Here is a 15,954-nt window from a genome sequence, read left to right on the forward strand (position 1 = left end):
TTATGTATATGAAACAATCATCAAGAACACTTAAACATGGACCAAGTGTTTTGACTCTTGTGAAGACTATTAAGCAAGAAATCACCAAATATTCTTGCGTTCCAGGTCCTCTTTATATGCCGTCTGTTTTTCACGCTCTAAGAATAGCTGCCGTCCCAACCAAACAATCAAAACAGCCTTTTTACCCTAATCCACCTTCTACAAGGAAGAACAAATCTTTTTGTGTTAAAAAAATATAAACAATTAAGGACACCAAATCCTAAAATACTTAGGAAATCAATAATACAATTTGGCACACAGAAAAATATCTTTAAATGAATAAAAGATATTAAACCCATTAAACCCCAAAGATACTTTTCCGTTTTGTATGGGAATGCCAACACACCAAGTTGATCAAAACTTGTACCTACATGTTGAAATCTCAGTCAGCAGCTTGGTATATTGGAAACTCACACGAGGGCAAGTTTCTCTTCCATGCGAATCAAAGCAAACCCACCATAAGGTAACACAACCTACATTGCAAGGAAACAAAAAGGGAAGCATTTAACCTTTACTCTGCCAGTCTGCCCATATTTACGCGTACACTACAGCATGGAAGGAGTGAAAATCTGCCCTCGCTGGTCTACCCTTTGACGTTTTCTTATAGCTTGTCGATCTCTCTCTTTGGCAAAGACAGGTGAAGAAATTTCCCATGCATGATATTGCAATTAATCACTGCCATTAATCCCTGTGATAAAGAAAATTAAACTTCAATATAAAATTCAGTATGTTTTATTTTACGAAAAAAAAAATTATTAGAGATCAAAATCATATTGTAACAACTAACAATGTCAATATACATGACGAGTTCACATATTGAACGTCCAAATAACAATGTCAATGTACAGCAGCTTCCCATTCATATATCTACGCACTGTTCTAAGGTTGTAAGCTTGGATAGAAGGAATTTTTAAAAGTCGAAGGATACATAATCCCATAGTGAGCGACCTTAATTTGTACAACATTCTTATTATCATTTCAGGTTAAACATATATATAGGTATTACCGAAAAAGTGTGATTCAAACCGGACTTAATTTCTCAATCAGTCATTCTTCTTCGTTCCTTATATGTCATATAACAACTTTGAGACAATTCCACATGTTCAAGTTGCCGACAAATGGCTACTAATAAGCTCCCGTCATTACTTGTACTACTACTTGGTAACATGTAACACAACCCTTCATATGCAACTAGTTATCCCAAGTTTTGGGCACCTAAAACTATGAGCTCCACGAGCAAGGGCTGAGAGATTAGACTGAAGTATCAGAAGTAATAAGTGGAGGCAAGTCGATCTTTGCTTGCGAACACGTATAGTCACCCATCTATACAGCTAGCTACTGTTGGATCATAATTCATATACATACTTATGTCCTAAAACATGGAAATTACTTGTTCTAAAGTCCAATTTAATGTTGACTAATCTAATATTCAATTATTCCCCTAATCTTGTACTTTTGTTTAACCTTTGTGTTTATTTATATATATTTATTATGTGTTCCTTATCATGCTAGGAAATGATGGAGAAGCATGGAAATGAACTAAAAAGTCAACCTTAGCACATTTTCCTTCTCCGGCTAGGAGAAAGCGAGCTAGCCAAGAAAGGAGGGGCGGCAGCCATATAAAAAGAATTCCAAATGAGTTGAAACTTTTCAGATCCATTCTAGACATCCTAAGGATAATTTATTATGAAGAGTGCAAGAGCTAGTTCAGAGTGTAAGGCCTTCAAAAGATCGGTCCAAGTTTCTGACTAAAAGACGAAAGACGGCAAAACCGGACCTGTATGAATTCCTGCAGAATTTCCGGCCAAACCACGATGAACTAAGCTCTGAAATTTTACCAGTATTATCTACACTTATCAAGGAACATTTGATATGAAGAAGTCGAAGGCCAATTCCGAAGTCACGGTAGAGATTCAATTGAAGGAATCTTCAGAAGCATAAAACAAAGTCAAAACATGGCAGTTTGGCCTAGAACCTTCTTTGGGCGGATTTCTTGTACATTTTTGGAAAGTCTATGATGCTGAAATTATCAAGGAGAGTCCTAAAAGAATCCTACAAGATTATGGCAAGATTAGTCCATCATATTATCCTTTGGATAATAGGCATCCCTTGCATACCTTCTCTCCTTTGGTTGTCATCTTGACTTTTGTGACCCAAGACCACTCCAACACTCTTCATTTTCATGCTTCCCATGCATAATAAAGAGAGCTAGCTGCTCCTCTCTTCTCCCTTAGCCATATTTTTCTACTCTACTCTCTTTAATAGCTCATCATTACTTCCCTCTTTTTACTCCATCTCCTCCATACTCTTTTCCCTTGTTTTTAGGATCTATTACCACTCTCATACTCCACCTTCATGTTTCTTACAATGCTTGAGCTGCTCCCTTTTGCTTCCATTCATCATTTTACTCCTCTCTCTCTTCTCTATATAAGCATCCCTTCATCACCCATTCCACCTCATTAATTACATCTTCTTTCTCTCTTCATCTCCTTCATAAAACCTCCATATTCACCTCCCAAAATCCAAACCCATAATATCCATACTCCCCTTACTACTCCATCTCCTCCATCTTCCACCACCATAAACTCCATCACTACTGTTAATGTTAGAAACTGAAGGCTCTAATTAACATTTAAAGAGAAGAGAGAGAGAGATAACGCCGACAAGTATAGTGGTTCGTCTCCCACTTTGGGGGAGACTACGTCCACTTAAACCTTTACTATGTGTCGGGCCTTAAGGCTCAATAAGATTACAAGAGTTGTAATGGGATCATGAGTAAGTGGGAAGGAGTCCCCTTTTATAGGGAAGGGAGGCTCCTTCCTTTCACGCGAGAGTTTGTAACTCAAATGTGAACGTTTTTGTTAGTTTGGTTTCTGCTCGTATTAATGGAACGCAAAACGAATTCGATTTGTGGCAAATGGCAAATGGTAGAAGAATTCAATGTTCCATTAATGTGCATTATGCCGAGGAGACGCGAGTGTAAAGCTCGGAATGCCAGGAAGGCAAGCGCGTGGAAACTCGGGGATGCCAAGAAGGCAAGAGCGTTAGAGCTCGGGGATGTGACTGTAAAACTTGGGAATGCCGAAAGGTAAGAGCATGGAAGCTCGGGGGTGCTGGGAAGGTGTGAGCGGAAAGCTCGGGGTTGCCGGGAAGGCATGAGCGGAGAGCTCGTGAGCAGGAAGCTCGGGGGTGCCGGGAAGGCATGAGCGTGAGAGCTCAAGGTGTTGCCATGAGGCATTAATGGGTAGCTCGAAGGTGATCCCCTGAGGCATGAGCGTAACCATTGCTAATTATGCTGGGCTGTATGTACAAGTCCCCGAAGTCCCCAGTCAAGGAGGGTTTTCTTGCAAGGTTGATACCAAAGCCTAGCTTTATGCCGTATATCGAGCATAATGAGTGCGAGTGCGTCGTCCATCTAGAATTTTGTTGGAGCGAATGCTTTTGCCCTTTCGGGTGGGCCCCTGCTGGGTCCTCCGAGGAGTCCCCAACTCCTGGTTATAGACCTCTGTATGGTCGGAAAATTGTTTGATGAGGGGAGCTGCGTTTGAGCAGTGGGCGTTAGGTGATGAACCTAATCTTTCATACCCAAGCGTCGGGGGTTAACTGCCGGATCAATGGCTGCCATGGGCTGTGTTAACCGGTCCCTTTACTCTTTCCCGGAGAAGAAAATCTTGACTGCAATGCCGCGTAGCGGTTATCGTCATTATGAGGCGTTGCCTTACCACTTGGCGGCTGGTCGTGGACCATAGACTTGAGGAGTCTAGACCCGTTTAGGTTTTTTTTTTTTTTTTTTTTTAGGGAGAGTTTGACAAAGTATGGTGCCCGGAGGCTAGACAATATGTTTACATATAGTGTACATGTAAATCTTGCTAATTGTATGAAGGACAATAAATGAGCATAGCAAGTAATATATGCGGATCTTATGACCATGTAACGTGCATAATTTAGATAGTTGCTCCCGGTGAATAGTATGAAGCATTGTGAACTTGGGGCCTAAAGCATGTTGGATATGTTCAAGCGAGTTGGGTTGTGTTCGAGCAAGTTGGGTGTAATTGAGCGGGTAGGCGCTATGCGAGCATGCGGGGCTTGGCCCAAGCAAGTTGTGGCCATGCTCGATACCCAAGCGAGTCGTAACCCAAGCAAGTCGTAATCCGAACAAGTTTAACTAAGTCATAAGTGTCACAACGTTTCAAGCATGGCATAGTTTTTTTTTTTTTTTTTAAAAAAAAAACCCCACCCTTGATGGGGCTCGAACTCCTGACCTCTTATATATGAGACCAAAGCCTTACCACCCCACCAAACACACACACCCAGCATGGCATAGTTTATTTTAAGTGAGTGTCACATTAAATTGATTTAAGCATGGCATGTGTATAACATGTACTTGTAGTAAAGTTGCTAATAATATTTTGCAAATTTGTATACATGCTTAAGGGTCATGGAGACATGTTAAGGCATTGCAATAGTATGTAAGCATAGTAGGTGTGCTACTAAAATTGATACATATTGGTAGCATGCTTTAAAAGTTATTAAAAGCATATTAAGGCATGGCAATAGCTCTAATTGAAAGAGCATGTAGTGAGATATAGTTACTTATCTTATGCCGACTTGGAGTAGGTTGGATTTTGAAATCAATATAAGTACCCAAATCATGTTGGAGTTGTCCAAGCATGACGCTCCAAGTGATCAAATAATGACCGCAAATAGCTTGTTTGGCCTTGTCCGCATAAGAGGTGTTTGGTTTGGAGTGATCGGTCTTGCTTCCTCCAAAAACAAAAATAAGTGATTAATAGTTTGAAATCAATATTTGCAGCTTGTTTCTATGCTTTGATATAATCAAGATTTTGAATATATGTGTCAAGTATAAGCAATGTAGTAACAGATGACAAATAACATGTGTGATAGTGTGTCACTAGTATGATTTCTAATTGGCAATGAAATTTAGAGAAGTACGTTTTAGTACAAGAAAGTAAAGAGGTAATGAAACTTGAATTTACATGACACAGGTTGCCAAGTGGCAGCATGTATGTATAGTTGAGTTTATTATTCTATATGTGTATGTGTCTATGAGTTGATAAGAATGGCATAAGAAGCCAATATATAATTAGATGGGTACCAACATGTTCGTGCGCATCAATCTGTACATGACATTGCATATATCTTATTATTTGATAAGGCAGCATATATATACATGAGGGAATTATAATACTATATATATGGTAGCATGTGGAATTGGATGTCATCAATTCATGTTCTTATCAATAGTTGTGTGAGGTAGTGTGGTGTCCAGTTGAGAATTTATGCATGTGGCATAGAGTTAATGTGTTGGACACGTGCAATAAAACTATGTACAAAGAGCATGTTCGTGTGCATGTATAAGCAAAGGCACTTGACAGATAGCATATATACTAGGCCATTGATCAAGCAGGCATTGAACGATTGTTCAGTAATATGAGCGGGAATTCTGGAAACTTAGATTTTGGTGGAGCAACAAGATGGGGTGTCAATCCGATAGCTGCAAGTGGCCATGACCAGATCAAATACGAAGGTGAGATAGAAGCTCGGTTGCGGTGGTTCGTCAAAGGAGTGTTTGCACCGGTCAGCAAGACTTGACCGGGTGGTTTGCAAGACTTGAATAAGAGAGGTGAGCTAACGAGCTGACGATGATGAAAGGATGACGGTGAAGACCCCGTCCAGTTCAGTTGGCGGATGCAACTCCAACAAGTTCAGTTGGTGGGATGGCGGTGCGTCAAAGAGTTTGAACTTTGGCGGAGCCATGTATTAATGTGTAGATGTGGGGATGCGATGTTAGCCAAATAGTCACCCTCAAGTATAAGGGGTACAAGTAATAGTATAGGGATTTAAGAAAGGTTGTCGAACCCACAAGGATTGGATTCCTTTCACTAGCTAGGGTGTTAACCTAAGGAGAGCTAGAATATGCAAATGTATAATCACAAACCTAAATTTACAAGGAAATCTAGGCTCATGGTGAGTATGTGCATTGTGGTGATAGTGAAATTGTTTGTTGGATAGAATAGTGAACCAAATTCAAATAAATGCTCAAATATAAACTAAACTAGTAATATAATGGATGAAGTTAGGGGTTGGATTGTCTACCACTAACCTCCCTTGCAAGTATTGAAGTTCAAATACAAGTGATGCTATTCTAATTTCCCAATTACCCTCTTTGCATCCGGATAAGACTACAAAGGCTTAAACTCCTTTAATGTTATCAATTCCAACCGGATAAGTCTAGAATTAACTACCTAAGAACAATTCCTATTACCGGTTAAGTCTCAATTCATTGTTCCTAGATGCATAAAGCTTTGAGTTTAGATAATCATGCAAGCAAACCAATCCTAGATCTAGGTGATTTTAACTCACAACCTTCATATGCACATAGAGGATGCTATCATGCTATCAATGCTCAAGGTTAACTACTCCCTAAACATTTTTTCATGAGATGACAAACACAACACATTCAAAGTAGTTAAGTTTGAATGAATGCATTCACTTCTTGAATTAGCATATGAAGATGAAAATAACAAATAACTTCAAATGTAAATTAAAATATCAATTCATACAAGTTTGGCTAGGGCTTTCAACCCTAGCCCCAACAAAGTAACTACTCACTCATAGTCATACAAATTGGCATCAAATTTATAAAGTAAATCAAGGTAAATTAAAGAGTTAAGGGAAGAAAGAACTAGTTGAAGCTTGACAAATCAATGGGTAGCTTCTCCTTCATTTTTCTCCTTCAATGCTCTCCTTGAATCCTCCTTGATGGTGGAATGGATGGATAATGAACTTCTTGATGGTGATGATGAATGGAATGGTGATGAAGATATGATGCTCCTTTGGCTAACTTTGAGTGGTAGTGATGGAGTAGTAGTGGTGGTGATGAAGTTTATGGTGGTGCATGGAAGATTGTAGTTGTGGTGGTGATGATGGAGGAGATGGAGTAGATTGGGTATTGTGGGTTTGGATTTTGGGAGGTGGAATGGAGGTTTTGTGAAGGAGATGAAGAGAGAAGAGAAGATGTTATGGATTCAGGAATTGGTCCTTGAGAGTGAGAGGAGAAGGTGTTTATATAGGGAAGAAAAAGAAGAGTGAAATGATGAGAGGAAGAAAAATAATGAAAGTGGAGTATGGAAGTGGTTTGTAAAATATGGAAAAGATGGAGTAATGATCAAATGAAAGCAAAGCATGAAGGTGCAGAAATATGGAAGTGATGATGATAAATTAAAGAGAATGGAGTAGAAAAATATATCTAAGGAAAAAGAGAAAAGCATCTAGCTTTCTTTATGTTGGGTGGGAAACATGAACATGATGAATGTTGAGCTGGTTTTAGGTCACTTTCTGCCCCGTTATTCCTTCAATTAATTCTCCACCAAGACTTCAGAATGGGCCTCTGACTTCTTCATATCAAATGTTCCTCCATGAGTGTAAATCATCCTGGTAAAATCTTAGAGTTAAATTCATTGTGTTTTGGCCGTAAATGCTTCTGAAATACTTACAGGTCAGGTTTTCCAGTTTTCGTCTTTCAGAAAATTGGACTGACTGTTTGAAGGCTTTCCACTCAAAACTAGCTCTGGTATTCTTCATAACAAATGATCCTTGGGATGTCTAGGATGAAACTGGAAAGTTTCAACTCATTCAGAGTTCGTTTGGTCAGGCGGCTACCCCTCCTTTCTTGTCTAGCTCACTTTCTCTTCTCCATTATTTCCTAACATGATAAGAAAAATAAATATATATAAATAAACACAAAGATTAAGTAAAATACAAGATTAGGAAAATAATGAAATTGGATTAGTCAACATCAAATTGGACTTTAGAACAAGTAATTTTCATGTTTTAGGGCACAAATATGTATATGAATTATGATCCAACACGCGACTTGGCGGTGCTTTTGCTTGGCAGAGGTTCATTAACAAGGTTAATGGTGGTCTGGAGGTTGACGCTTGACTGACTAATGCGAGGCTTGGTGACTTTGTCAGAGATTTAAGACTTGGCAGTCCGTCAAAGCTTTTGGCGGTGCGTCAGTCCTGGCGGTTTGGTGACGAGAGAGAGACTGTTGGTGGATAGCGGATGTTGCTTATCAGATGGCGGAGCTTTGCGTAGCAGTTGTCGGAGCTTTGCTTAGCGGTTGCCGGTTGGCAGAGCTTCACTTAGCGGCTCCTAGTACTCTTTAGCGGAGGCTTGGCTCTTTGAAACAAATCAAGATAGACCGCAAAGTTGATCGAAACTTAACGGGCTGCCAGGTTGTGTTGCCGGAGCTCCAGGCTGGATTGATGCTGCCGCCAGGTTGGCTTGACGCTAACACTCGACATTCAATCCTTGGTTCTCGGCATTGCAGTGACGTTTGAGTTTGGTGTCAAGAAGATTGAAGCTGAAGCTGATAATGGTTGACTCTTGACTGAGCGTCAAGGAGATTGAAGGTTGGCGGTGCAGGACTTGGCGTTGTTGTTGTAGGGGAGTGATGCAACGAAGACGAGGCTCCGACAAAGTCCAAGTTCCATCACATGAGTGGGTGTCCAGAGTAACCTTCTGGGTGCCCAAAGTAAATTTGCACCCATTTTTCATTTTTCTTTGTGTTGCCGCCAAGTACATTTTGTGCTTGTTTTACCGCTAAGTAAAGTTGCCAAAGAAAAAATGTTGTCGTTGACTGGTTTTGAGTTGGTGTTGACCATCAATGAATTGTCGTTGACTGGCCTTGAAGTGACGTTGACTGGAGGTGGAATTTGTAGTAGACGAGCCAACAAGAGAGAATAGTTTGACACCAACATTTCTGGGTGTCCAGAGAAAATATGGCGGTGGTCCTTGTGTTGGCCATGCGACAAGAAGTAGGGCTCCATCAAATTTTGAGTGTTGGAGCTCGTTAAGTTTGCTCCGTCAAATTTTTTTTTTTTTTTTTTTTACCACCAAGAAGTGCACAAGTTGCTACCAAGAAGTGAGTGGGCACAAGTTGCCGCTAAGAAGTTTGATCAAAAATTGGGCACAAGTTGTCGGGAAGAAGATTGATCAATGTTTACCCTTGCACTGGGAGTTAATGATCATCTAAGATTAAGTGATGATTAAAGAAAAATGAGTGCTTACTGAGTGACAGATTAGATAACTCAAAGAAGAAGAGAAAAAATTCTTTGAGCTCCGTTAAGCTGACTTAACGCATGGTAAGTGACGAAGCCATTATATCGGCTTCCCACAGACGGCGCCAATGTTAATGTTAGAAACTGAAGGCTCTAATTAACGTTTAAAGAGAAGAGAGAGAGAGAGAGAGAGAGAGAGAGAGAGAGAGAGAGAGAGAGAGAGAGAGAGAGATAACGCCGACAAGTATAGTGGTTCGTCTCCCACTTTGGGGGAGACTACGTCCACTTAAAGTTTTACTATGTGTCGGGCCTTGAGGCTCAACAAGATTACAAGAGTTGTAATGGGATCATGAGTAAGTGGGAAGGAGTCCCCTTTTATAGGGAATGGAGGCTCCTTCCTTCACTTGTTTTCCAATGTGGGATACAAAAACAACTATTCTAGTCTAGATAGCATGTTGTGAAGGCAACTTGGCAAGGTTGGGAACTTGGCTTCCCAACAAGCTCTTGAGCACGTCCGACCATCATGGCGTAGCTTGGACGTCGGGCTACGGGATGCATATCGTCGTTGGGTCCCACCATGGCTCATGGGCCCCCCCCCCCACAAGGGTGTTGTTTATGCTTGGTGACATAGATACTAGCCTTACTAGTAGAGGTATCTACAACTACCACTCAAAATTAGCCAAAGAAGCCTCATATCTTCATCACCATTCCATTCATCCACCATCAACAAGAAGTCCATCATCCATCTATTCCACCATCAAGAAGGATCCAAGGAGCAATCAAGGAGGACAAGGAGGAGCTAGCCATCAATTTGTCAAGCTTCAACTAGTTCACTTTTTCCTTAAACTCCTTAATTTTCCTTGATGTATTTTAAATTTGGTGTTAATTTGTATGAATATGAGTGAGTAGTTACTTTGTTGGGGCTAGGGTTGAAAGCCCTAACCAATCTTGTATGGATTGATGCTATAATATGATGTTATGCAATTTTCTTTAACATGCCTACATGCTAGTCCAAGAGTTGAATGCATATGCACTACACCAAAAACTGCATCACACGACGGCAAAAAAACGTTGTGTGATTTGGAGACTCACCGTCGTCTATCTCGATGTTGTCTGATGAAAACTCAGACGACGGTGAATTCACCGTTGTGTGAGATGCAATCAGTCGACATATATTCATTTGCATCGTTGTTCCAGAACTCAACAGATGCCAGGCGCAGCCATGTGCAGCAGTCATGCGCAGCAGTTCACACAACAGAACTTGTTTTTATGCCGTTGTGGGTTAAGATTCTCATACAATATTTTTTTAATTTTTCTGTTGTGTGATTTAGACTGGGACAACTAAGTTCTAGCCTTTTCTGTTGTATGAGATTAAAACTAAATGACGTTAGTTATTAAAATCCATTGTGTGATATATATAATTGCGTTGTGTGAATACCCAAATTTTGAATGGATATAAATTAATAGTGAACAATTGGAATACAAATTGAATGCAAACCATCAAATGATCAACATTTGTACCAAAAATTCATCAAATATTGAATTTAAGGAACATTGCTAAAGCATTCATACATCTCATAGACTAAAAAGCATTGAAGTTTCCTGGTTAAGTTTTACATGATGAAACAAAATATAGCTCGCTGCATTAATGCTTGGTACTCCACGCTCGATCTCCCAAAGACTCTTTATGCAACATTCCACCATATAGTTCCTGACACAATTAACAAATGCAATGAAAACAAGAGGGATAATGCCTTACTATGTACATAATATACAAGCATTTTAGAATTAAACAATTTATAACATACAAGCAAGAAAGAAACAGAGAGTGACCTTCTGGGGCATAACAGCAAAAAACACATAAACCTCGCCTTCAAAAGAGAGAGTGAGCTCACTAGTCCACGACAACAAGAACTCGTGCCCCAGACTTCCACCTTATTACCAGCAATGATGTTGTCCCCATTTATTCACAGCAAGTAGTCTCAACCACTTGGCCAAGCTTGTAGCAGATGATCAAATCCAACAAATATATACTAACCAAAAGTAAGTGCAATTATGACTATATAGAAACCCCCAGCAAGATTGACCGATGCTTCTCGCTCTTTAAGCACTTGCTGGCACTGCAATTTGTTTGCACCAGATATTATATTAAAAGGAACACTGAACACCATACTATGCTCAGAGCATTACAAAACTATAAAGATATTGAGAAAATCTGGTAAATATTTCTTCCAGTACCATTATCTCTTACTAATCACCAAATTCTTTTTAAAAAAAAGTGCACGTTTTATTACTTTTGACAGCATGAAGGTTTACTTTGTTAACTAGGCTAGAGCATACTACTTCCACTAACCTCTATCTTTATTTTATTAAAGTGCAATCCAAGAAAAATTACATATGATGACCATGATGCTTGCACTATGTGAGCAAACTCTGTAAAACTCACTTGGCGAATCGCATTGTCCCCTCAGAAGCCAGTTCATTGTGTTTAGCTTTAACTGCCAAGTACAAATGGGCGATGCTAGGGACAAGCGGATTATCTGCTCAAAGATGAATATCAGTACGAACAACAAATCATTTGGAGTTGGTGCTAAACGAGTTTGATATTGGGGAATATATTTTATCTTAAACCAATGATCAAGCCAAGAAACAAAAAGGAAAATGAGTGCCGCTTTCTTCTTTGATGATGTTTAACACCAGTATGAGTTCCTTCAAAATACTAACATTTAGTCCTACAAGCTATGATGCACGGAAACGCGAAAATGCCCGCGTATCCCAACGGGAAACGGGTACGAAACGCGTCGGAAACGCTCGGAAACGGCCGGAAACGCGTATCCTGATTTGGATACGGATTGGATACGTGCGTATCCTATTCGGATACGTGAGAATGTAAATAAATCGGATACGTGGGGGTAATCTCGACTTTTTACCCCCAAAAATAGAAAAAAAAAAAAAAACTAAACTCAGATCGAGAGAGAGCTTCACAAATCGCAGAAGAAGCAGAGTAGCAGACAGACCCAGATCGAGAGAGAGAGAAGAAAAATCGCAGTCGGACCGACCCAAATCGCAGTCGCCGCTTCGGTTGCTGGTCTTCTTCGGTTCCTTTGATTCTCGTCTGGTCTTCTTCGCAAGTCGGACCGACCCAGATCGGGAGAGAGAGAAGACAAATCGCAGAAGAAGCAGACAGACCCTAGATGAAAGATGGATGGTTACTGTAAGTGATTTGACAGGGATTTGAAGACTTCTAGTAATTTAGAAACTGATTGAGGAAGAAAAGCTTCCCAGTTGCCCCTTTTCAGTTTAGAACACGTAGACACTAGGAAATTTTCTGTAAAAATGAATTGTTATTTATGTGGCTATTCGTAACCATTGCTAGATGTCAGGTTGTGAAGGAATGTGTGGTTACTCTAAATTCAACTGATCTCTTCTTGCTATGTTTGAAGGCCAATTAAGGTTGACTAGTAATTCGATAACTTCTCAAAACCTGAAGCTCCTCCACTGATTTATACATGCAAACCTGAAAACAATTCACTAGCTGCTTGAATGTGCCCTCCTATCTTTTTCTTTTTTTTTTATTGAATATGCCCTATTAGGATCCTAAGAAAGTAAACAAGACAAGTAAATGGGTTTGGTGATATTTGCTGGGTCGGGTATGATTTGATATTGTGATAATGTATATATATAATTTTTTTCTAATTATATATATATATATATATATATATATATATATATATATATATATATTAATTGGCGTTTCCTTCACGTACCCGTTTCCTATTACATTTAAGATTTGCCGTTTCCACGTTTCCGATCGTATCGTATCCGGAAACTCGTACCCGTTTCGGTGCTTCTTAGCCTACAAGTAAACTATTGCTATACAAAGACCAAGAACAAGAACATGCATACAAACAATACCACAAAGAAAGCTCAAAGTATAATAGAAGAACTTACAAGGATCAGGTTATGTGAAAATGGACCGAATTGCTAGTAGCACCTTAATTTGTAATCGTTAGAGCTGGACTCCAACCATCCTTTACGATTTCCAAACTTACATTACCAGAAGAATCAACATTGCAATGGAAGACTCGAGTCCTGAATACGATCTGCAACACCAATCCTTTTAAGAGAAATAATAAAATAAAAGAATACTAGCATCAAATGAGTGAATCAATCACACAGATAACCTGCTGACCTCCAGTAGTTTTAATTTCATACGTATACATTTTATTCTTAAGATCAATATTTGATACATTGATTAATGAAATCGGTACCAAGGCTATTGCCTATGAGTCCCACTAATGACCTGAACGAAAAGTTGGATAATCACTTCATTTTGTTTTTGGCATAGTATCAGTTTCAGAATTTATATATAACCTTATGATGTATCTTTGGATGTAGAGATAAACTATAGATATAAAATTATTCCCCATCAGACGCCAAGTCATACCTAGGATATATAAGATCATCAACAATAACTATGATCATTGAACAGAATAAACATGAAGCAAAGAGCCATTTGGATACCCAATTAGACGAAAATCCGGTAAATATTTCATTCAACTCCATTCTAGCATGAACCAAATGAGTAGTGCAATACCATCCGAAAACCATCAAAGAGCAAAAATGGCATCATCAACTAGAAATACAAGAAAAACGAAGCCTTGCTACTTGCTAATGGGTTCCCAGCCATTCTAGTTTCACTACAAAGAAAGACTGCAGAGTTGGTCCTACACTAAAACCTATGAATTGCAGATTTGACTTTCTAAGATGCAAAACAAAAGGACAACCAAAAAGAAACCTAAATTCATGACCGATCAAAGCACAAACCAAGTCTGATATAGTTGTAGGTTGTGCTCAGTTATTTTTCAGGAACATGAAAAGGACTGCATCATCCAATAGCCATAAGCCTTCAGATGTTAAACTCCCAACAGTTACTTAGAAATATTAGAATAAGTACAACACTCAAAACTCATATAAAGCACACCAACAACCTTCTACTCCTCATATACAATATATTAATTTCCAGCACCCAAGTAATAAGAAAGCTAAAAAATATTGTTTTTCCCACCCAATTAAAGTGAAGGGTTCTGTGAGGCATAACATTGAACAGGTGGTGTGAGCTAGAAAAAAGAAGACCGCTCTAAACACAACCTAGTTCTAAAACAAGCAGAATATTATATGTATTTCAATTCTAGAAACTGCAAATTTACAAATTAATCAAAATCCCAATAATCAAGCCATATGAAAAGGATGTATTTCCAGACTCATACCAGATATCACCCAAATCCGATGAAACTAGGCTGCAATACTATAAAAAGAAAACAAAAATTATAAGCAATCTCAATTCACAGTACCAGAAGCATATCCAATTCAGCCTATGACCATATCTCAATAAACCAGAAGAATGGGATCTCAGTAAACCATATGCAGAATGATAAAGCATTTACCCAAGCAACAGCATCCTTGTTCTCCCTTATCCACTTGAAATCTATCACTTTCCACTGCGGTTTCACACCTATAATCCCAAAAAAAAAAAATTTAACTAAACATAATCTAAAGAACTCTACTTTATTCAAAAACCCAACGAGTTTATGAAAAGAGAGAACCTTTCTCATCTGGGCTTGTTGCTTTTGGTGTTGTAGCGACAATGGCTTGTACGGTCGAGGCTAAGAAGCCCTTGACGAAGAAGAGAGGAACTTGAGGTCTTGGTGTGTGGCTATGGCAGTAGAGGAAGGTTTTGGATAATGGTTTGAAAACGGAGCGTAAAGAAGAAGAAGGTGAAGGAATTGCGGCGAGCTTGAGGGTTTGTAACGTGAAGAAACCGATCGAACTTATCGGGGATATCCTCATCATCGTCAGATTCATTCTCGTCTTGCTCTTCGATGGTTCTGAAACGACGACGTGCAGCAGCGGCGGCACCGCATCCTCAATGCCAGAAGAATCGGGAATTGAGGTAACCGCCTCAGCGCCGTCGTCACGCTCAAGAGGCTCAGAATTTGCACTTTCCGTGTTGTTGCTCATCTCACTGCTGCTCGATTACTCGAAACCCTAAAGCTTTCAATTCGAATCCCATTTTTTCAATTGAGGAAAACTTTGGTATGGATTTCGAAAAATTGAGTGGAAAATGGGGGAAATTGCGGGATTGAATTAGTGGTTTGGATTTAGGGATTTGGATTACAAGTGAGGAGGGCACATGATTTGCATTTTGGATAAGAAGGGGAAGGGAAAGTGGCGAAGAAGATGACCGAGGGTTGAGACGGGTCGACAGGTTCGAGAGGGTCGAGAGAGAGGTTTTGTTTTCTTTTTTATCCACTTTACAATTAGGTCGAGATATGGCTAGGTTTTGGGACACAATTAAATCTCTAAGAGCATCTCCAACCGATTATTCAAAAATCATGTGTCAAATTTAAATTTAAAGGATGATGTGTCATTGTCATTTTTGACAATTTTTTGATCCAACAGATTAGTTATATTTATATATTATTTTATTATTTTTTGAAATTTTTATAACAAAAAGAAAACTATTTTTTTTCTCTTTCTTCTTTATCTCTTCTGATTCTTTCTTCTTCTTCTTTGGTTTTTTTTTCTTCTTCTTTGATGGGCAACAAGCCAACAACAGATTGAGCCGCTTGGGTGTTGGTCTGCAAGAAAAGGATTCAACTTTTCTTCTTTATCTCTCTGATCTTCGTTCTTCTTCTTCTTTGGATTTCTTTGTTCTTCTTTGATGGGCAACAAGCCAACATGACTTGATTTCTCAGCTTGGGTGTTGGTCTGCAGGAAATGATTCGACTTTTCTTCTTTATCTCTTTTGATCTTCGTCCTTCTTCTT

General features: G+C 39.2%; 1 protein-coding gene across 5 annotated transcripts; it reads right to left on the reverse strand.

Annotated features, from left to right (window-relative positions):
* Positions 1–10,564: 10,564 nt before the first annotated feature.
* On the reverse strand, positions 10,565–15,449 carry LOC133724990 (serine--tRNA ligase, chloroplastic/mitochondrial-like). Of its 5 annotated transcripts, none has more exons than XR_009854205.1 (6): positions 14,732–15,449; positions 14,573–14,640; positions 13,077–13,228; positions 11,572–11,665; positions 10,959–11,245; positions 10,565–10,836 (listed from the first exon to the last, which is right to left on the reverse strand). XR_009854205.1 is itself a non-coding variant. In XM_062151974.1 (4 exons), exons 1-3 carry the CDS (start codon positions 15,144–15,146, stop codon positions 13,121–13,123), a joined length of 591 nt encoding a protein of 196 aa, XP_062007958.1. In that variant the 5' UTR covers positions 15,147–15,448; the 3' UTR covers positions 10,567–10,836; positions 13,077–13,120. The 5 variants fall into 5 exon arrangements, 2 of the variants coding, with proteins under 2 accessions (XP_062007958.1, XP_062007957.1); XR_009854206.1 differs by lacking the exon at positions 11,572–11,665 and adding an exon at positions 14,396–14,433; XR_009854204.1 differs by lacking the exon at positions 11,572–11,665 and having other exon boundaries at positions 10,568–10,836; positions 14,732–15,448.
* Between the last annotated feature and the right edge of the window lie 505 nt (positions 15,450–15,954).

Source organism: Rosa rugosa, chromosome 1, assembly GCF_958449725.1.
Source record: "Rosa rugosa chromosome 1, drRosRugo1.1, whole genome shotgun sequence".
Lineage (NCBI taxonomy): Eukaryota > Viridiplantae > Streptophyta > Magnoliopsida > Rosales > Rosaceae > Rosa > Rosa rugosa.